Here is a 22,047-nt window from a genome sequence, read left to right on the forward strand (position 1 = left end):
TACAGAATTTAACAATAAAAAGAAAAATAACCCTATTAAAAAATAGGCAAAGGATCTACATAGACATTTCTCCAAAGAATAACATAAATGGCCAATAAGAATACAATGCACAGTATAATTAGCCATTAGAGAAATTAAAACCAAAACCACAATGAGACACTACTTCACATTCACTAGGCTGGTTAAAATAAAAAAGACAGACAATGATGAATGCTGGTAATGATGTGGAGAAAGGAGAACCTCATATATTGCTGGTGAGAATGTAAAATGCTAAAGCTGCTTTGGAAAACAGCTTGGCAGTTCCTAAAAAAGTTAAATATTGAGTTACCATAGGACACAGCAATTCTACTCCTGGCCTTAGAGGCAAGAGAACTGAAAACATATATCCATATAACAACTTGTACATGAATGTTCAGAGCAGTATTATTCATAATGTCTGTAAGATGGAAAAAACACAAATGTCCATCAACTGATGAATAGATGAACAAATGTGGTATAAGTCTTTGACAGAATACAATTCAGCCATAAAAAGAAAATGAAGTACTAATACATGTTACACATGGATGAACCTTGAAAACACTGTACTAAATAAAAGAAGTTGGACACTGCATGTTGTATTATTCTATTTGTATGACATGCCCATAATAGCCAAATCCATAGAAACAGAAAACAGATTGGTGGTTGCCAGGGGAAGAAGAGAGGAAGAATAGGAAATTGCCCCTAATGTGTACGGGATTTCTTTTGAGGTGATGAATATTCTGGAAATGGATAGTGGTAATAGTTCTACAACTTTATATAATAAAACCACTAATCTGTATACTTCAAAAGGGTGAATTTTATGGTGAATAAATCATCTAAATAAAAAACACTATGAACAAAAAAAAATGCAAATGACAAATTGGGTGAAAATATTTACAATGTATATCACAGATAAAAGGACAATATATGAAGAACTTTTAACAGCTAAGGGAAATAAGATAAAAATTCTATTAAAAAGTGGACAAATATGAATACTTCACAAAAAAATGAAAATTCACAAAAAAATACATTAAAGAAGTCCCTTAAACAATGAGGAGATATTCAATTCCATTTCAAATAAGAGAAATGCAGATTAAAACTATAATGAGTTGTCTTTTCTCACCTATCAGACTAGAACTAATTCAAAAGTTTGACAAAACATTCTTTTGGAAGAGGCTCTGGGGAAATGAGCATACTTGTCCATTGCTGGTGGAGATACAAATGGTTAGAAGATACAATAGTGAAAGACCATTTGGCAGTATGCCACAAAACTACCAACATATTCTCCCTTCGACCAGGTAATCCCACTTCCAGGCATTTACTCTGAAAACACAACTCCCACAATACAAAAATAAGCATGTATAAGATTATTCATTACAACATTATTATAACTGCAAAATATTGGAACCTATCTAAATAATCCAAACATAGGAGACTATTTGAAAAAACTAGTTTCAAAAAATTATTGAAAAAACTATTTGAAAAAACTAGGTACAGAAAATGGATACTTCTGTAAAAATGAATGAAGATTTCTATGAATTGCTATAAAGTGATTTCCAGAATATATTGTTAAGTGAAAAAAGCAAACATACACACAGCAAATAGATAACTTCCTGGGAAGAGGGAAGGACATTCCCAACACTAGAATGTCAACTGATAAATGTGGATAGAATGGCAGAATGGAAAATCACTAGTTCTCAGTCATCACAGTAAAAATTGGTTTGGGAATATTCATCAATGGATGGTAAACCTAGCGGGAAATTTTGAAGAGGAGGAGGATATTTACATGATCTTAAAAATGTCTCTTTACAGAATGCTGATTGGTTAAAAGGGGAGAAATGTTACCATACAGTGAAGAAGCTATAGTACATCACTGTGACAGGATGACAAAAATTAATGTCACCACTGAAGGGTGGGTGGACATCATGTGTCTCCAGATACAATACCCAAGGAGAATACAATTCTGGTTGGGAATGCCTTGTCCGAATCTAGTCATGAGAAAACACCCAGACAAACCCAACTGAGGCACAGTCTACAAATCAATTGGCTTGTATTCTTCCACAATTTCAGTGTCAGAAGAGTTACAAAGACAAGCTGAGAAATTTCTAGATTAAAGGAGACCAGGTTCAAGGATTACATTAGTTTCAGGTGTGCAACATAGTGATTCAACAATTTTTTTTCATTTTGAAATGAAATACAAAATTTTTTCATTTGTAATATGTGATCAAGGATTGGATCTTGCATTGGAGGGGAAAAACACTGCCATAAAGAACAGTACTGGGACAGTGACAAAAGAGAATATGGTCTGTCCCAATGTTAACATTCCTGAATTTGGTAACTGTATTGTGGCTACATAAGATAATATCCTTGTTCTTATGAGACATATATTGAAGTATTCAGGGATAAAAGGATATGATATATTCAACATACATTCAGATGATTAAAAAATATAAATATCATTTGAGCTTATGTGTGTGTGTGTGTGTGTGTGTGTTTGTACATATGCTTATATAGATAAATAGAATGAACATGGCAAAGTAACATGGTGAATCTGGTGGTAACTACACTCACCATCATGAGCATTTCAAAATGAAAAAAAATTGTTGAATCACTATGTTGCACACCCGAAACTAATGTAATATTGCACATCAACTAAGCTTCAATTAAACATTTTTTAAAAATAAATAAATAAGCAACATGGTGAACCTGGGCCCCACCAACAGGAGGCTCTACCTAACTGATTTCCCATTCGCACAGCCCTAAGGGTTCCTAGGAGTAATAAGGTCTGATACCATGGAAGGCCACACTTGCATTAGAATTCCTTTGCTGATCCCTGCCTCTAGATATTTGAATTTCTTTCTCTAAGCATTGTTTCCTAAACTGTGGCCCAGGAAACACTAGTATCTTATAGACTTATTAGACTCTCCTCTTGATTCACAATTCACATTTGCATTTTCAGTGCACAGTAAAACCATGTGTTAAAGACATTTAATTTTAACAATATTTCTCAAATTTATTGAACTACAAACTCTTCTTCTAGGAAGACCTATGAACTCTCATGAGATACTAGTACTCTATGTATGGAAAGTGGTTTGGGAAATGCTTCCCTAAACGAAAATCAGATCTTTGCACTGCAGACTTCGGGTCTTAGAAGCCATCTTTAGAAGCCAGTGAATTTTGTTAGGGGCCATGGCTCTCACTGGGTGACTCTGAGCATCAATATTATCACTTGTCTTCCTCTGAACTTTACAAACTGGTGCAGCAAAGATAGCTCTGAGACCTTGAGGGCGAATCTGGATTTAGTAAGAAAACATTTAGGAAAAATGGACTAAGAAAGAAACCTTAAAATTAAATTTCAGACTCTATTCTATCAAACGAGAGTAAAATAATATAAAAAACATGGCAAGATTGGTGAGAAACTGCTTCAATTAAGAACAAAGAAAAACCAGCTTCTGGTGGTGAGGTAAATCAGAATAACCTTTTGGAAGAATGTCAGTATGAATCAAGAACTATAAAGTATTCATCTTTCCACCCAGTAGTTTAACTTTTTAGAAATTTACACCAGCAAATAACTCTAGAAAAGAAGAAATTATTTTGCATAACAATACTTAGAATGATTGATACTAACAAAAAATTACAAAGCCACCAGGGTTCCTATGCTTACTAAGTACCATCAGCCACACAGCGACCTGAGCTAGAATTCTGTCATAAAGCTGGACTCCTCCATCTCCTCTCTTCCCCACATCTGCACAACCCCCAGGCCTGCTATTTCTACTCTCCATGTAGCTCTCAAATCTGTGCAGGTCTCTCAAACCCTGGACATGGTCTCAGTCCAGGCTGTCATCATCCCCTACATGGACCGCTGCGGCCATCGCCTGAGTCATCTCACTGCTTATCTCTCCACCATTCAGTACATTCTCCACACCACAGAGCCATCCTTCTAGGCTGACAATCTGATAATGCCAATCTCCCTGCTTGAAAACGTTTACGTGCCCTTTGGATGAAGCTCAAATTCCTTAACATGCCTTCAACACCCTACCTGAATGATAACCATCTACTGCCTTCACCATTCCCACTGCCTAAGCAAAGGAGACTTCTTGCAGTTGCCTGAATGTGTCAAGCTTTGTCTCACCTCCAGACCTTTGCACATGCTCTTCCTGCTGTCTGGGCCAGTCTTCCTCACCAATTAGGAGTTTTTGAAACAGGTATCTATGTTTATTACCCTTTTTTCCTCACATCTCACCCACTATACAGTGTGGTTTATGTCCTCATAATTACCCCAGTGTATCCATCAAAAAAAAAAAAAACTAAAGAAAGAAAAGGAAAGAGAAAAATTTTTTAATTCATATGTCGCACTAAATATCAGGCATTGTGCTAAGCACTTTACAAATATTAACTCATTTCTCCCCCAGCAACTCCATGTCCTCTGTAGCAGCAAAAGCTATCAAGATGTAGAGGATATCCCTTTCATTTTCACTTTTCCTCTTGTTTTCTGGCAAATCCTTCTCTTTTTCCTTTGCCAGGTTATCCTTCTTTATGTGACCACTGAATTCCAAATTTCTTCAAGATTCTGTCATCAGTCTTTCCTCTTCTCACTCCATGAACCCTCCATAGGCACCTCATCCTCTCTCAAGGCAATTACTGTGCATAAGCACATGACTGCCTGACCTATTTTCTGAGCTCCAATCCTGATTATCTGACTGCCTGGCTGTCACTTCCACTTCGATGCCTCATGGACATTCCTGACTCACCCTCAAAACCTGAGCTCACTATCTCTCCAGCACCCAGTCACACCTGCTCCCACACTGTCAAGGTCATAAACACCCCATTTATTGTTCAGAACAGAAACCCAGGAGCCACCTTTCCCTTCCCTTTCCCCCACATCCAGTCAATCTCCATAGCTCATCAACTCTGCTTCCCAAGTCTCTGTCAGCTCTGTCTCCTTGTCTTCACCCTTACTCTCACCATCATAATCAAGCCACCGTCGACTTCGGCTTCACTACTTCAATAGCCTCCTATCTGGTGTCTCTACTTCTACCCCTTTTCCCAATCCAGTCTCTACAATTCAGCCAGAATAATCTTTCTAAAAAATACTGGGTTTGAATCTGGGTTATGCCATGCATTGGCAGGAATGTTTCTTCTGGGTCACTCGACCTTTCTAATTCTTGACTTCCTTATTTATACACTGGAAATAATCTGTCACAGGGTGGTAGTAATATTTAAGAGTGATAATCCAGATAAAATGAATGAATAGAACACTCTAAGGGAGTATAAATGGTCAGACAAATTTAAAAAGAAACAGCAATAAAGACCTCTTGTTTTACCTCATTTTGAAATAACAGGAATGAGTTGTATGCAGCTTAGAACTTTAACAGGGGAAAAAAATCTCAACAATTTTAAATATGCTTTTAGTAAATGATATGATACAAAAACATTGAGCTCACTGTGATGGTTAATTTTATGTGCCAAGTTGGCTAGGCCATGGTGCCCAGTTATTAGGTCAAACACTAGATGTTTCTGTGAATAAATTTTGTACATGTGATTAACTTCGGCAATCAATAGACTGAGTAAAGGAGATTACCCTCAGTAATACAAAAGGGCTTCATGCACTTGAAGGCCTAAAGAGAAAAATGCTGAGGCTTCCTGGAGAAGAAGGAATTCTGCCTCAAGACTGTAATATAGAGATCCTGCCTGAGTTTCACGCTGGCCCACCTACCTCACGAATTTGGGACTTGTCGGCTCCTACAAACGTGTGAGTTAATTCCTTAAAATCGATCTCTGTCTCTCTCTCTATATATATATGTGTATATCCTATTGATTCTGGTCCTCCAGATAACCCTGACTGACAACTCAGAAGAATGTTACAAGGATAAAGTAGAAAAGCAGCTAATAGATGACAACTCTAAGTGGTTTCAGGTAAAGATTTTAGCGTGCAGTAGAACAGAACCCAAATTAGTTTGATAACAGAAGCTCTCAACAGATAAATATTAATGGATAAAGACACTCTGTCTGAGAAATAAGACTTAAATTATGCACCTAATATGAGAAAAGTCATCTTCAGTGAGTCTCAGACTGTGGAATATGCACCCACCTGGCAACAGAGGCCAGTATACCCGTATCCATCTACATGAAGATATTTGCGGAACACCTCCACCAGGCCAAGTGTTCTACTTACCTGGCACAAACAACAAAGCCAGGTATTCTCAGAACTGCCATTTCACTTGTGCCCCTGAAAAGCAATGGGTCTAGAACCTCTTTGATGGCCCGCATGTCGCAGCTTACCTGCAAAAAATGGTCGATGGATGCGTCGTGAAATCCCAGGGCTTGTTCTGCACCTGCCAATTCCCTCAATATTGGTACACACTCAAGACTTTCTTCACCTTTGCTGATCTCAATATATTCTAAAGCCTCTTGGTAGTGGGGCAGAGCTTCTTTTGATTTCTTCTGACCTTGATATACCCTGAAAAAAAGGGACTATTTTTAAAATTGAAAATATAGGTGGTATGGTGGTTAGGATTTGGCTCTCTGATCCATTGTCCACGTTTGTTTCCTGACCCCTAAGCCTTTCTTTCCTCCAAGAGGCAGCAGGATGATTCAAATCCTGGCTTCACCGCTTAGTAGACATGAAATCCAAGTCCCTTAACTGTAGCCTCATCTGTAAATTAAGAATCATAACAGTGCCTACTTCAATGACTTAGGAAGATTAAATTAGTTAATATTCATACAAACACCTAGAACAGTCTTTGACACACTGTAAGAGCTGTATAGGTGTTGGTCTAAAAAATTCACATACTTACCAAAATAACAGCAGCAACACAAAGGATGCAGAGATGCTGATAACAAATCTGTTGAGAAACTATAGAAATTTCCCAGTATTGGTGAGGGTGTGAAGCACTCTCATTAACTATTGTAGAGAATATAATTTGAGCATAAACCTTTCTCTATTAAAATTATACATAGATATGTACACACACACATTTCTGCTAACTGCAACTTTAGTAGCTTATCTGTTCAAGATACTCTGGCAGGACAAGAAGATATATATGAGGATGTTCACCTAAGCATTCTCTGTAATAGCAGAAAAGTACAAAGTACTTAAACCACACCAATAGGCAATCATCAAAGCAGATTACAGTAAATATATCTATACTGTGGAATGCCATGTGGCCATGAAAGTTAACACTGATCCATATTTATCAACACAAAAGTATATCCACTATATTCTTCAGCCAAAAAGGCAGATTACAAAAATATTTTGTGTACTATCTCATGAATGTGAAAATTGTCTATCTAATCTATATATGTTTTTACATATTTAAGAGGTATTTAAATGGTCATCACTAAAATGTTAGCAACAATTCTGTCTAAGAAGTTGGTTCTGAGTGATTTTACTTCTCTTGTTCATGCTTTTTAAATTTCCCAAATTTTCTTTTATAAAACTATATTACTTTTACATTAGAAAAATGTTAATTTAAAATTTATAAGTAAAGGTGGCACAGGAAAATATTCTTATAGCTCTGGTGACAGGACTCTCTTGTATTAAAAATGTATCCCTATATTTTGTTCAGTAAGCACAATAGATATTGAAAAACACCTTCTCCAAAATATTTGCTAAAACTATTAGAAACTTTCTTTTTGCAATGGAAAAATTTAATTACAAAATTCATAATGAAAGATATCAACCCTTCCTGTTACACTCTCTCCCCAAATCTTTATGACAGAAAGGCTCTAGAACTTCCAAATTGCCTTGGGTAAACTGAGATAATATGAGAAAGTGACTAAGGATCACAAAAAAAAAGGTCTTCTTTTCAACTCAACCATTGGATATTTTTCACAATTATCTTTGCTCTCCAGTGAACTTCAAAGAGATTGACTGATAGAAGTAAACACACTTCTCAGATTTGTGGTTCAGATGGCCATAATGAAATAAAATGCTGACTGAACAGATTATAAACAAGGATGCATCCTATAATTGAAAAGAGTTTCAACATACAGGAAGATGCCAGGGCTATGTTCTTGGACCAAGTAGGGTCTAGGCTGTAGCTTGCAGTAACTCTAATCACGGAAAGGAAGAGATTAATAGGTGATTTAGTAATAAATGCCTTCTAACCCTTAATGAACTTAGAATGTAGTGGGTAATAATTAAGTTCATTAAGTATCACATTTTATTTCTGAAGAGAAAACCTGCTAGCCTATTTGGTGATACAAAGAGGCTTTGGAACACATGGTTGGTAAAAACTACTTAGCCGAAGATTTAGATTACTGGTAGACAAATGGTTAAATAATTGAAAACAGGAGTCAGCCAAACTATGGCCTGTGAGCCAAATCTTTTCACTGCCTGTTTTTGTAAATAAAGTTTTATTGGCACATAGCCACTCCGACTTGTTTACACATTGTCTATGGCTGCTTCTGCTATACAATGGCAGAGCTGAGTAGCTGCTAGAGACACCAGAAGGCTTACAAAGCCTGAAATATTTACTGTCTGGGACTTTACAGAAAAAGTTTGCCAACTTCTTGCCTAGACTCCAGAGAAAGTCACATACTTTCAAAATGACTTCAGATTTTTTTCCACCCAATTTAGCCTACAGAACTCAGACAATGCTGTAGATATTTGAGCAAAGGAGAAAAAAAAATCATCTTCTTCCTTTCTCATGTTCATGAATGATCCAGCGTGTTCCAAGGAAGAAAAGAATACATTCTTTGTTTTTAAGGCTGCTGAAAAAATCATAGAAGAGTAATAAAGGAAATAAAAATGCCAAGATGACTTCATCTGGGCAACAGTTGTAAAAGAAATCTTAGTAATCAAGCTCATAAATACAAAAAAAAAAGAAAGAAAGAAAAGTAAACAATAACAAGCCATAAATTAATGCATATATCAATAATTAATTGTCCCTTTCCTGTGACTGAACACTAAAGAAAAGTATTTGGGAGTTTATAATGGTGGAGAACAGGGCCAACATGTAACCATCTACTAACTACCTTAGCCAAAAGCACAGCGTATCACTCCACGTTAATGCCATGTCACCTTTTCAGATGTCAAGAAGTCAACCTTCAAATACCCAACTCTCAGAGAAAATTTTATTAAGAAGAACACAGGATGAGAGGCTGGACAATCAGTTACAAGTATTGCAGTAAGGAGTAGAAAACCAAAATGGTAATTTGAGCATCCTTACTAGGTCACACAACCTGGTTTCCTCATCTGAACACTGGCGTCTAATAGGGCTGTTGTGGGAATCAAGTAAGACGTCTGAGAGTGCTTGCAAATGGAAGCGAGTTAGACAGATTGGTATTAAGTTCCTATACGTGATCATACATTTTGCTCCTTCCCTTCCCAATCTGTAGCCTATAGGGAACTGAACACCACAGTCTCTCAGGTTGCTCTCAAGTTGGATCAGGCTCAGTTGTATCTCAGCTTCCTCTCACCCACCCACATAAGACTTTTGTGAAGCCCAAATAATAGGCAGAATCAGTCAAACTCATGGACAAGTGAAGTAGGCATTTTCTTACCCAACTGAGCTTTTTAAAAAAACTGCGAATAATTTATAAGAGCATTATATATTCATTATTAAAAGTAAGAAAGTACATAGAAAAAAAATAATTATAATATCCAAAGATGAGTTCTGTATACCTTGATATATACCCTTCCAGATGTTTTCTTTTCTTTTTTTTTAAATTGTTTAGTTGACCCCTTCCAAAGATCCTCTTTAGTTTTAAAAGGATCATGTTTTAGAACCTGCTTCTTTCACTTAATCATATATTAAAATGTGGCAATGAATGTTATAACATTACTTTTCATGGCTGAGAGACATCATCACATTTGACTGACCACTCATCTTCAAAAATGGTTTGTAGAAAATTTTTACAAATCATATTACTGATGAGGGTCTTGTATCCAGAATATGTAAATAACTCTTACAACAATAAAAAAAAACAATCTAATTTAAAAATGGGCAAAGTAGCTGAACAGTCTCTTTTCCAAAGGACATGTACAAATGGTCAATATGCTCATAAAGTGATAGTCATCATCATTAATCATCAAAGGCATGCATATCAAACTACAATGAGACACCATTTGATGCCCCCTGGGACAGTGGCTATAAAAGAAAAAAGATAATAACAAGTGTTGGCAAGGATGTGGAGAAATTGGAGCCCTTACTTGCCACTGGCGGGAATGTGAAATAGTGCAGCTACTTGGGAAAAAAAATGTCAGTTCCTCAAAAGTTTAAACGTAGAAATTCTATATGACCCAGCAATTCTCTCCTATGTATATACCCAAAAGAAATGAAAATATATATCTACATAAAAACTTGTACATGAATGTTCATAACAGCACTATTCATAAGAGCCAAAAAGTGGAAACAACTCATATGTTAACTAAATAAGGAATGAGTGAATAAAATGTGGTATATCCATACAATGGGAAATTAGTCAGTCATAAAAAAGGAAGCATTGATACATGTTACAACATGGATGAAACCTGAAAGGTAGATGTCAAATGAAAAAGGCCAGTCACAAAAGACCACATATTGTATGATTCCATTTATATGAAATGACCAGAATAGGCAAATCCATAGGCAAACAAACTAGATTAGTGGTTGTCAGGGTTGGAGGGTAATGGGGAGAGGCTGCTAATGGGATGAAAATGCAAAACTGGTTGCAGTGATGGCTGTATAACTTTGTTAATATGCTGAAAATCATTTAATTGTATACTTTAATTGGGTGAATTATATGGTATCTGAGCTATATTCCAATAGATCTGTTATTTTAAAAATTTTTGAGCATTTGGCAGTAAAATTAAATACAGATGTGACTCACTAGTACTCACAAACTTAGTTACTTTGTTTAAACAAATAACTATAATAATAATCATTAAGTAAAAGTCAAAATATTTTTCTCTTAATATCATCCTTGAGCCGGCCATCATTTCTAAGTTGAGCATTCAAAGCAGTCCAGAAAAAGATGGGAAACTGGTCCTGCATGATTGTCTGAACCTAGAACAGAAAAACCCCACCAGTTGTACGGTGGGGAATGAGGAGAGCAGAGCATGTTGCAGAGCGGGCTGCCCCTGATACAGCACAGTGGGCATCCCATGGTGGGCCATAAGCTGGGCTTGGACACTGAGCAATCAGCCTCTCTGATCATCCAGAGCTGTGGTCATGTTTCCTGATGAACCCTAAGGCCTGTGTCTCCTGGTGAATGCCCAGTTCTATGAAAAGTATAACCTTAAGTGAGAAAGCTCAAAATTCATAGAAAAGCCATATAAAATTATTCTTAATGGAATATTCCAGTAAATCAATTACTCTGTAAGTTTCAATATGTTAGTATATTTCATACACGACCCCTGGAGAACACGGATGTGGAAGAACCCCCAAACTGGTGATAAACCCAGCATCTTCCTCCTTTGGCTGATTGTGTCAAGCTGATAGCTGTGGTTCGGGAAACTGGCTTGAAGACTGAGATATAGAAAAAAGGTAAGTTCAAGGCAGTTGCCAAAGCTACTCGGGCCAGCAGAATTTGCACCATGTGCCAAGGATGGGCTGGAGTAGAAAGGCAATCCTCCGGCCCAGAATGGAGGGAAGTACCCCAGGCCATCTCGGGGACGGTTTTGGAGTTCTGATCCGACACCAAAGGGCTCAAACCTGAATGCCCCCTCAGGCTCCTGCTCCTTCCTGAGTCCCGGTGGACCCCTGCCCGAGGCGGCAAATGGGGCTATCAATCCAGCCGCGCTCTGCTGGCTGGGCTGGGAGCGTGGACCTCAGGCTGTGTTGGCCTGGGGGAAAGGGCAACTTTTTCTAATTTTCACATAGGCTCTGTGCACTCACCCAACTGTGTATAAAGGTGGCAGAAGCGCTGCTGGGACACTCATTTTCCTGGACTTGATGAGTTCAGATGAGTCTTGAGAGTCACTTGAACTTTCCCATCTGGCTCCCCCGACGCCGGCTCCCTTTCAGCCCCCCAGCTGCGTCATGCATGTCCTCCCTCTGTGTCTTTGCTGGTCCTCCTAATCAGGAATATTCTTTCTTCCGTCTCTGCCTGGCAAACTGCCATTCATCTTTTAACTACCATACCTCTTTTGCTTTTGGCTTAGCTGTCTCCTCCTTTAGGAAGCCTTCCCCTGCCAGGGCCAGGACTAGAGGGGGACCAATGAGACACACCCCATTTAAGGTGGTGCTGACTCTCAGGGGTGGGCAAGAGCATGGTTAGCACCAAAGAGGGAGTGCCTCCTTAAAAGGTGTGGCCTGGGCCCTGGCTCTGTTCCCAGACATCCCAGGCTGGGTCCGGTGCCCCGGGGAACATCAGGCTCTGCCCCCACAGAACTGTGGGCCTCCCTGCTCAGGAAACAGCTCTCAAACTGTATTATAACTGCCTGGCATCTCAGCACCAATCCCGGTAGTGCTGGGCTCTGAGAAGGCAGGGTCCGAAGCTGCCTCACTCATCTTGGCACCTCCAGCACCGTGCACAGTGTCTGCCACACAGTGGGTGCCAGGTGTCTGATGGAAAGAAGGGGGAGGAGGGGAGGAAGGAAGAGAACCTGCAAATCCATCTGCTTGGAGACTACGAGCCTGTAGTTCATACCTTAATTTTTGTAGATTCCAGAATACATTTTAGGGAAAAAAATTCTTCAAGAAAGGAACATGTTCTCACACTGATTTGGTTGCAAAAATATTACAGACTATTGATCTAATTAAGGGTTGGGAAATTTGTTGAGATTTTACAAAAGATGGAATAAAAGAAACCTTGTAAGAACCTAGAAGGGATTGAGTTTTGTTCCCCTGCCCCACCCCAAATTTATAGGTTGAAGTCTTCACCCCCAGTGTCCCAGAATATGACCTTATTTGGAAATAGGGTCATTGCAGATGTAATTAGTTAAATTAAGAAGATGTCATAGAGAGTAGAGGGGCCCTAGTCCAGTATGACTGGTGTCCCTATAAAAAGGAGAAATTTTGGACACAGAGACACATACAGGGAGAGCGCCACCTGAACATGCAGGCAGAGATCAGGGTGATGCATCTACAAGCCAAGGAACACAGAAGATGGTCAGTATCCACCAGAAGCTAGTAGAGAGGCAGAGAGCGGACTCTCCTTCACAGCCCCCAGGAAGAGCCACACTGCTGACATCTCTATCGCAGACTTCCAGCCTCCAGAGCTATGAGAGAAGAACTCTCTGTTGTTTAAGCCACCTAGGTTGTGGTACTTTGTTATGGTAGCGCTGGCAAACTGATGTGGAACCCCTGTTGGCTGACTCCAGGCCCAGAGGTGTTCCTTCCACCAGCAGGCACACAGAAGAACACTGGGCATACTCACACTTAGCAGCGACTTCGATGCAGGAGCCCCAAGTTTGTAAATCATATTTTGCTGAAGCCCAGCTTTTTATTACTTCAATGCCTGCTGTTGAGAAGGAAACCTGGAAGCAGGCAAATTCAGCAAGAACAAACATACGGCCATAGTTTGGCTCCTGCTACAAAAATGTCCAAATGAAAGCAAACCATGTGACTCCAGGGACATCCAGCAAGCCACATTTAGTGATGCCAGCCCTAGAGGCACGGTTTCCCTTGAGGCATCCCCATGAAGCAGACTCATTGCCATTTCTGAACCCTCTACATTTGAAAGATTTTTGTCAGCCAGTTATTGACCTCACATCTCAAACTCTTCTGGATTGTTCTGACTCTGAGTCCTTCTTGCCCTTGTAGCTAAAACTACTTAACTCCTCACTTAGATTATCTAACAGGGAAGAAATTAGATCCCTCACACTATGTACACAAAAGTTCCAAGTGTAGTAGGGGCTTAAATTTAAAAAGCAAAACTTTGATGTGTTTGAGAGGAAAGGAAAAGGAAAAAGGAAAGTAACTCTGTGATTCTGGGTAGGGAAGGCTATCTGAAATAAGACACAATAGGTACAAATCAGAACAGAAGAGAGGGGTTAATTTAGTCACATTAAAACTAAAAATTCCTGTGCATCAGGTCAACATAAAGAAAACAAGAAGGCAAGCTATATATTTGGAGTACATAAAATATATGTAACTAGCAAGTAATTTGCCAGAAATATGGAGAATGTCCACAAATTAATAAGGAAAAGGCAACAGACCAAGTAAAAAAATGAGCAAAAGATAGTATACATAATGTACAGAACAGGAGGTCTTAATGTTCAGCAAATGTATGTAAAAATGTTCCACCTCACTATTGGGAATGCAACCAAAGAAACCATACCATTGGGAAAGATGAGAAGTCTGACAATGTCAAGGGTTGGCAAGGATGTGGAATAATGGGAATTTATGTATCCTGCTGGTGAGAGTATAAATTTGCATTTGACAAACACAGTAAAGTGGAAGATATGGATACTTGTCAAGCAGGCAATTCCACTCCTGAGCATATACCTCAGAGACAATCTTGAATGTGTGCCCAAAGGACACATGTACAAGAGTGATCAGGCAAATTGTAACAGCTGAGAAATTAGAATTTCATTCCTACCAACGTATATGTTCACCCCCACAAGAATGGAGAACTAAGGGGAAAGTCAGATGGAAAAAAACACAATATGGATGTTTAAAATGAAGAGACTAGGGCTGCATGTATCAGCTGACACAGATAGTCTCAAAAATACAAATGTAATGGTGGGGGAGGGAAGCAAACTAAAAAGGAAATAAAAATATTTAAAAAAATAAAATATAATCCTGTATATTTGGCTCTGCATGTGTACACTCAGAGGAATGAGAAATACTAAATTCAACATAATAATTACCTGTAACGTGGGGGGAAGAAAACAATTGGGAAGCACATGTAACACGCTTTCATTTACCTGAACCATTCCGTTTTGTAAGTCTGGTAGTGTGCACATGAGTGCTTAACAAATTCTATAGTTTCACAAACCTGAGACATTTTGCTTAGAAGATGAACAAACACAACATTCTATTGTGTAGTGTGTACAAAGAGTGAAGCCCCTTCTACGGCTCACCCTGTGAAGTTACTGTTGTCTCCTTCTCCAGGGTCCTGGCACTAACACAGCAACCAGAGATGGAGGCTGGCAAGCTCATGCCATCTACAGTGGGCATTCTGGAGCTCATTTGGGGTATGCTGTTCACAAGAAGAGAAGAGAAGAGAGGAAATAAAATTACTTTAGCTTCACAATATATTTAATAAAAAAGGAATTGAGGGATCCTGTATCAGGAAATAACTAAATTACAGTCTTACCTCCATCTCTAACTCACTTAAAGCATCAGTCAATTTCAGGTAATCTTGTCTGTCTCCATTTGCTCATATGTAATGTTTGGGAGAGCAACATTTTCTCCTTTCCATTTCTATCTGCCAGGAACGCTTTGAGGATTTATTAGCTAATGTGCCCATAATGTGTTTAGGCAGCTTTAGGAAACACACTAGACAGATGAAAAGATAGAGAATTTTGAGCAGAATGTGGCAGTATGCTAATCTGGCAGGTCCACAACTTACACCGTGGCATACTTTATTGAATGTAAATACATCCACAGTAATCTACAGAGTGCATAATGAGCCACTATCTCATTTCAGATGAGCGTCAGAAAGTCTCACAGGGATGGAGCCTTGTTTTAACATGCAACAAACAAATGCAATCTTCTTTAGTATCACTAAGGCAACAGAGGGTTTCCTTTTAAAAGCTCTAGAATTTGGCAAGAATACTGAGCACCAGTGAAAAGCAGAGGCTTTGTGGGAAGTTGCTGATGATTGGAATCTGGTGAGAAATCAGTCCTGAAAGAGGACAAGTGGGATTGTCTAGAGTTAAAGCAGGAGAAGATTTACATGTGGGTCTCTGTCTACTACCTGGCACATACAGGTACTGGCTTTGCTCTGTAGAGGTTTCCATTCTGCGCTAGTGGAAGTGCTCGGTGCTGTGGGGAAGGGCCCGGACACCAGAGCTTGATAGACCTGGGTCTGCTCTGCCACTTTCCAGCTGTGTGACCCGGGGAAGTGGCCTCATTTCTCTCAGCCTCAGTTGCTTCATTGGTAAATGGGATACGAAGGGTACCCACCTCATAGGGTGGACTGCGGATTAAATGAGATGAGGTCTCCAAAGCCTTAGCAAGATCCTGACACAGAAGGGGCCACGAGTTAGTAGCTAGTGTGGTTGTTTAAAATCGTCTTTATGATTTGCAGGTGTGTAAGGGAGATTTGGGTTATAAGGATATAATGTGTGAAAGGGAAAGATGAAAATGCATTCTCTGAAACTTACAGCTCTAGGGGATTTGAGTTACAGAAAGTGGCTAAAGTGTATGAAAGTAATCTGTGCCGTGTGTTGTCTGTTTTTCCACATTCAAAAATTGATTTAAAAAAAATCAGATTTTCTGTAAGTTAATAGCATCTCTTCAGTCACAGGAATATAGGATGAGAAAGAGTGCCAGAAAAAAAACAAAGGATTTCGTTCTTTGTTAAATAAGCATAGAGCATACCAGGCATAGAGTGTGCCATGAGCGGCTGACAGGGGGAACAGCTCTTCTGGAGAAGAGCAGGGAAGCGAAAGGCAGGACTCTGAACACAGGAGCATTTGTCAGAGCTTTTATGCCCAAAGGACAAATGCAGAGAAAGTGATTCTTTAAGGAAACACATTGACAGAGCTGCAACTTAGACAGCAAAGACCTCCAGGCGATGGTATGGAAAGAAAGAAAGGAAGGGAGGAAGAACAAGCCGACTCCAGAAAGCAACAGTTAGACTTGAGGATGGCTGACTTGACCAATCTGGGGAAACTGGGGGATCTAAAAGCAAAAGCTGTTACTGAAGTATCAAAATTCTCAACAGAAGACCTTGGGAATGTTTTATGGGGAAGCATACGCAACTAAGTAGAATCCCACCGGCCTAATGAGTGATGGTTGGTAGATACCTGCACTGCCCAACTGGCCATTGTTTTCTACATTACCTTCTACCCTTTCCCACTAAGTATTGGCTAAGGGAGAAACCTACCTTTATTTCCTTTCCTTTTTGGAAGATTTATGATAGAATCACTTTCCAAATCTCATAATTATAATGAATCAAGAAAAAGCAAAATAAAAACAAACTCACGCTTAATAAAAATCATCTAAGACTATCTTATTTTTAGCTTAGGCAGTTTGCAAAAAGAAAAGAATAAAAAATTTAGCCTTCTCAAATCATAGGATAAAAATACAGGAAAGAATATTGCGTACCAGGGGCAATCTTGAAGTACAGAATCTTCATCTATGATATGAGTACATGACTTCAAATGAAATCATATTTGGGATAAAACTGCAGAAACAAAAGTGTTCCATTATGTAATAATGATAACAACAATGCTTTAAAAGGGTCTACCATGTACCCAGATGCTTGAATGAGGGTCCATTTCGCCATCACAGACCTCTTAGGTCTGACTGCTCTTACTTTAACAAGCGGGGAGAGTGTGGGACTTGCCCACAGTCCTGCAGCTGGGAGGGTGGAATGCACACAGATTTGAAGGCAGGGCCACTTGACTCTGAAGCCCACACTGCCAATCACACCATGTCACATTCCTTAGAGATATCTGGGAGGTGGCCTGCTGATGCTCTGAGGAGAGTCTGCTCATCCCAGGCACACCTGAGAGCTAATTCAGCACAAGCTGTAGAACTCTCTAACGAGAATATATCACAGTCATAGCCCGGGAAGTTCACACGTTCTGGAGCAGCTGTCTCAATAGATCCTCACTGCATATCACATAGAAACATAGCAAGACCTTTCTGAAATGAAAGGGCTGTATGTGCACGCTCGTATGCCGTGGTGAATGCCTGTGTATATAAAGACAGCTATCTGTCTCTGGGGATCTACTTACAGTAACCAGGGTAAAAATAATTCTTAACATTGGGGAAGAATTTGCCCATTTTCACCAGTGACTTTCTTTATCACATTTAAAAAATAACTGAGCACATAGGAACATGTGATTTGGATTCATATTCCAAAGTTAATACATAGTGAATGAAGTAGTGCTGGAACAGAGAGGACAGGTAGAAGGGTCAAAGCTTCAAGCCACAGTTAGAGATGGAAAGCACAGAGCATGAGTCACTGCAGCACTTAGCTGTCAGCACCAGAAGAGAACGGACCTGGTCTGATGGGCACCATAAAAGGCAAGGCAGAAGGAAGAAGAGGATGTATGAAAAAGATACCCTTTTAAGAGAAACATAAATCTCGCGAGAGCTGCCTGAGAAATCCTTCTAACCAAGGACTGGCAAAAGGAAAGGCCTCTGTGATTGTGAGCGTAACTATAGAAAAGTGCCAAACCAAAGCCTCGGCTACTTTCTAAAGTGGATCACTTTGGGCAAAACAGTCACACATCAATGAGAAAACAAAGCGAAGTGATCAATGAAAACAATGTAGTTTAAACACACAAGTTCCGGGAACATGTCCCTGTGAAGAACCAGGACGTAAAGACGTAGCAAAGTTTAAACCAACACCGCTAAAAACAAAAGTAACTTCGTAGGACCGCTGGGAACAGTAACATCAATTCTTGTTAGATACGTGCGAGGACCGCCATCTGCTGGCAATGCTTGGTACTGCTAAGTAACAGCATTAGAGGAGGTGCCGAATCCTGGCGCTGGGTAATTACTCTAACAGTGCTCAACACTAAGTACAAATAACACGAGTCAGGTTTCAACAGATGCAACACACATCAGATCTGGGACCTCTTATTTGCATATTTCCTTTTTTACAATACAAGATGGGATACCTACTCCTTGCAGGAAGAAATTCTGGACAGGTAGGCCCTCCCAGTCATTACTGTCTTCCTCTTCTCACTACATAAACGGAACAAGACAGTATGAATTCTTTTGGGTCTGGCTTTTTTCACTAAACATTTTGTTGGTAAGAGTGATCCATGATGATAAGTATAGGAGCAAGTTGATCACTTTCTTTGTATGAACAGATCACAATTTAATCTATTCCACTTTTTATGAACAGTTTGACTGTTTCTAATTCTTGGCTATTACAAATAATGTGGCTTTGGACATTCTTGGCTCTGTCCTTTGATGAACATATGTGCGCATTTCTATTGGGTGTATATTGAGGAAAGATACCATTGGGTCACTGGATATGCAAACATTCACATTTAGGTGATAAAGCCAGAAAGTTTTCTAAGATAATTATACCAAATATATTCTAAACAACATATAAGAAAGCATATGAGAGCATGACATCCTGCCAATACTTGATATTATCAATCTTTAAAAACATTAGCCATTCTAGTAGAAATGTAGTATCTTATGGTTTTAACTTTCTTTTCCCTGATGATAGGTAAGATGGAATTTAGTATGTTTATTAGCTATGTGAGCATTCTTTTTGTGAAGTCTTTTGCTCATTTTCCCGGTCAATTGTTTATCATTGTTTTATTGATATATAGGAGTTCTTTACGGATTCTAGATATGAGTTCTTTGTCAGTTACATGTATTACATCTTCTTCCTGTCTGTTGTCTGAACTGTGCGGTGATTTAAATACAAAACAACATAGCACCAAGCAGAAGGGAATAAAGAGAATTAACATGCTCAAAGGTTAACGCATTGTCAAGGAAGCAGTTAATTAACTAATTTGCATTAGAGCTTAATAAGCCATGGATAAAAGTGACAAAATCTATGGTAACCAATAGAAGAAAAATAAAACAATGTACAATATACTAATCAATAGGTAGGAAATTGGAATGATAGAAATATTTGACTAAAAGAAGGCAAGAAAGGAGAAAGGAATATTAAAAACTGGTAGCACAAAAGGAAATTTAAAGTCAAATATATCAGTAATTAAAACAAAAAATATGAAGATTGAAAATTAAGGGATGGAAAAAGATATAGAAAAATGTATACCAAAAGAGAGCCAAAGTATGAATTTTATTAGTAGGCAAAACAGACACAGAAGGATAATATATACTGACCAACAGAATAATAGATCTAGAAGATATGCTGCTGTTTAATTCTCCTTCCACTCAACAGAATATATTTAAAAATGGCAGAACTATAGAGATGTGTAGATGTATCAATATTTGTAGTTTGAAATTTAAGCACACTCATCTTAAAAATTAACATATAAAATTGGCAAAAGATGAAGGAATATATGAATTTGAATAACAGAATAAAGAAGGTCACCCTACCACATATTTATTAGAACTTTACACACAACAAGTAAAGAATACAATTTCTTTTGCATCACACTTGGAACATTCACGGAAATCAACTATGGACTGGGTCACAAAAGGAAGCTTCAGTAAACTTCAAAGAGTTGATATCATACAAATATGTCTCTGTCCATAATGCAATAAAATTAGAAATCAATAACAGAATACCTGGAAAAATACTATATATCTGCAAACTAAAACATGTATCATGGAATAATCTTTGGATTAAAGAATAATTTATAAGCAGTTAGAGACTACTACGAATTTAATGTGAGTGATAATGCTACATGTTAAAACGTGGGATAATGTTAAACAAAGACTTAAAGGGACATTTTGGAGACTATCTTTTATGCTTGGGTGGGAAAGACTTTTAAAAAAAACTCCCAAAACATAAATCATAAAGTTAAACATTAGTGGATTTGATTCTAGCAAAACTAAGAATCTCTATGCCATGAAAAGCACCATAGATTAATAAATTAATAAATGGGCAATAGATGTAAGAAAATATTTGCAATGTTACTTATTTAAAATATACAATAAAATATTGATTTTCAATAAGGTAAGTACAGGAAATTCTGAAAGAAAATGAAAAAGAATATTAACAGACAATTCATAGAAGGGAAATCCCCCATGTCTAAGAAGTATACGAAGAGCTGCTCAAACTCACTAATAAGAGAAACGTTAAGTAAAGTCGAAAAATAATTAGATACGTTACACACAGCAGGCTGGCAAAGGTTAGAAAGATCAACATGCCAAACGTTGGTGGGATGTGAGGAAACAGGACCCCACCTGCCCTGCGAGGGCAGGGGCGTGAGGACAGGTGTAGCAATTTGCCAGTGGGTGGTGAACCTGAAGTAGGGCTGTATCCTATGACCACGCAATCCCACTCCTGGGGTATCAACCTCAGAAAGAGTCCCTCTTAGGGTAACTCACAAGGATGTTCATAGCGGTGCCTTTATGGGAGCAGGGGGCTGGGGACAAGCTGAATGCCTCTTGCTAGGAGGAAGGATAAGCACAATGTGGCAAACGCATTCTATGGAGCAATACGAAGCCGCCATGGCAGTGAACAGGCAGCGACCAGAAACAGTGCTGAGTGGGAAAGAGTGAGAGACAGAGTGAGATACGCACTACAAACTTATACAAACTTAAAAGTGTCCTGTGGGAACAAGCACTGCCTGCTTGTAAACCTCTTGTCCCAAATAACCACGTGTCCGCCATCGGGCGGTATACTGGGTCTGTGGTGTGTTGATGGCCTGGGGCTGGCCAAATCCAGGCCCACCTTATCCATGGAAGCTCCTTGCTGGGATGCAGATCCCTCTGACCAAGGTTGTGTTCCAGGAGCTCTGGTCACACAAGAATGATCCCTTCTAGCAAACCATGAGTGTAGTACAGTCATAAATCACATACCCTTTTGGAACACACGCAGTCTTTGGCCCTCACCCCATAGAAGCAGTTCACCTTCTGTCCATGAGAGCAGTTGGCAGCCTTGCCCAGCTGGCTGCTCCTGGATCCCTGTACTGAGTCCCAATAAACCCTCATGTCTCATATGCTGTATCTGGTTCTTTCCTTTGGTCTTTAAGTGCTTTCTCATTGCAACTTGCCCACTTGGGTGTGGGATTGGACTTGTGAACAACACACATAAATACAGGAAACAATAGTACTTATTATTCAGAGATACATATTCAAAGACATAAATCATCATTAAAATATGTGCCTATGATGTGAGTGGGCAGAAGGAGGGGAAGGATCAGATACAAAAGGAAGACAATTTTAAAGAGTATACCAAAGGCCTTGCATGGACTGATGAATTCTCTGCACTTCATGTCCAAACGCCACCCACCCCACTCCCCACTAGGTAAAAAACAAATGACAAGAATGACAATCATGATCAGAAAAACGTATCTTTCAAAGCACAAGTCGAAGC

General features: G+C 39.0%; 1 protein-coding gene across 4 annotated transcripts in view; it reads right to left on the reverse strand.

The window, feature by feature from the left end:
• TTC23 (tetratricopeptide repeat domain 23) overlaps positions 1-22,047 on the reverse strand; it is a 98,509-nt gene that overhangs the window by 45,483 nt on the left and 30,979 nt on the right. For 3 of the 4 annotated variants that reach the window (XM_073227193.1, XM_073227192.1, XM_073227191.1), the window contains 2 exons: positions 6,816-6,863; positions 6,301-6,478 (listed from right to left, as the gene is read on the reverse strand). In XM_073227193.1, coding sequence (XP_073083294.1) covers positions 6,301-6,478; positions 6,816-6,863 — 226 coding nt within the window. The remainder of the gene's footprint in view (positions 1-6,300; positions 6,479-6,815; positions 6,864-22,047) is intronic. The other variant, XM_037000663.2, reaches the window with a different exon arrangement.

This window comes from Manis javanica, chromosome 18 (genome assembly GCF_040802235.1).
Source record: "Manis javanica isolate MJ-LG chromosome 18, MJ_LKY, whole genome shotgun sequence".
NCBI lineage: Eukaryota > Metazoa > Chordata > Mammalia > Pholidota > Manidae > Manis > Manis javanica.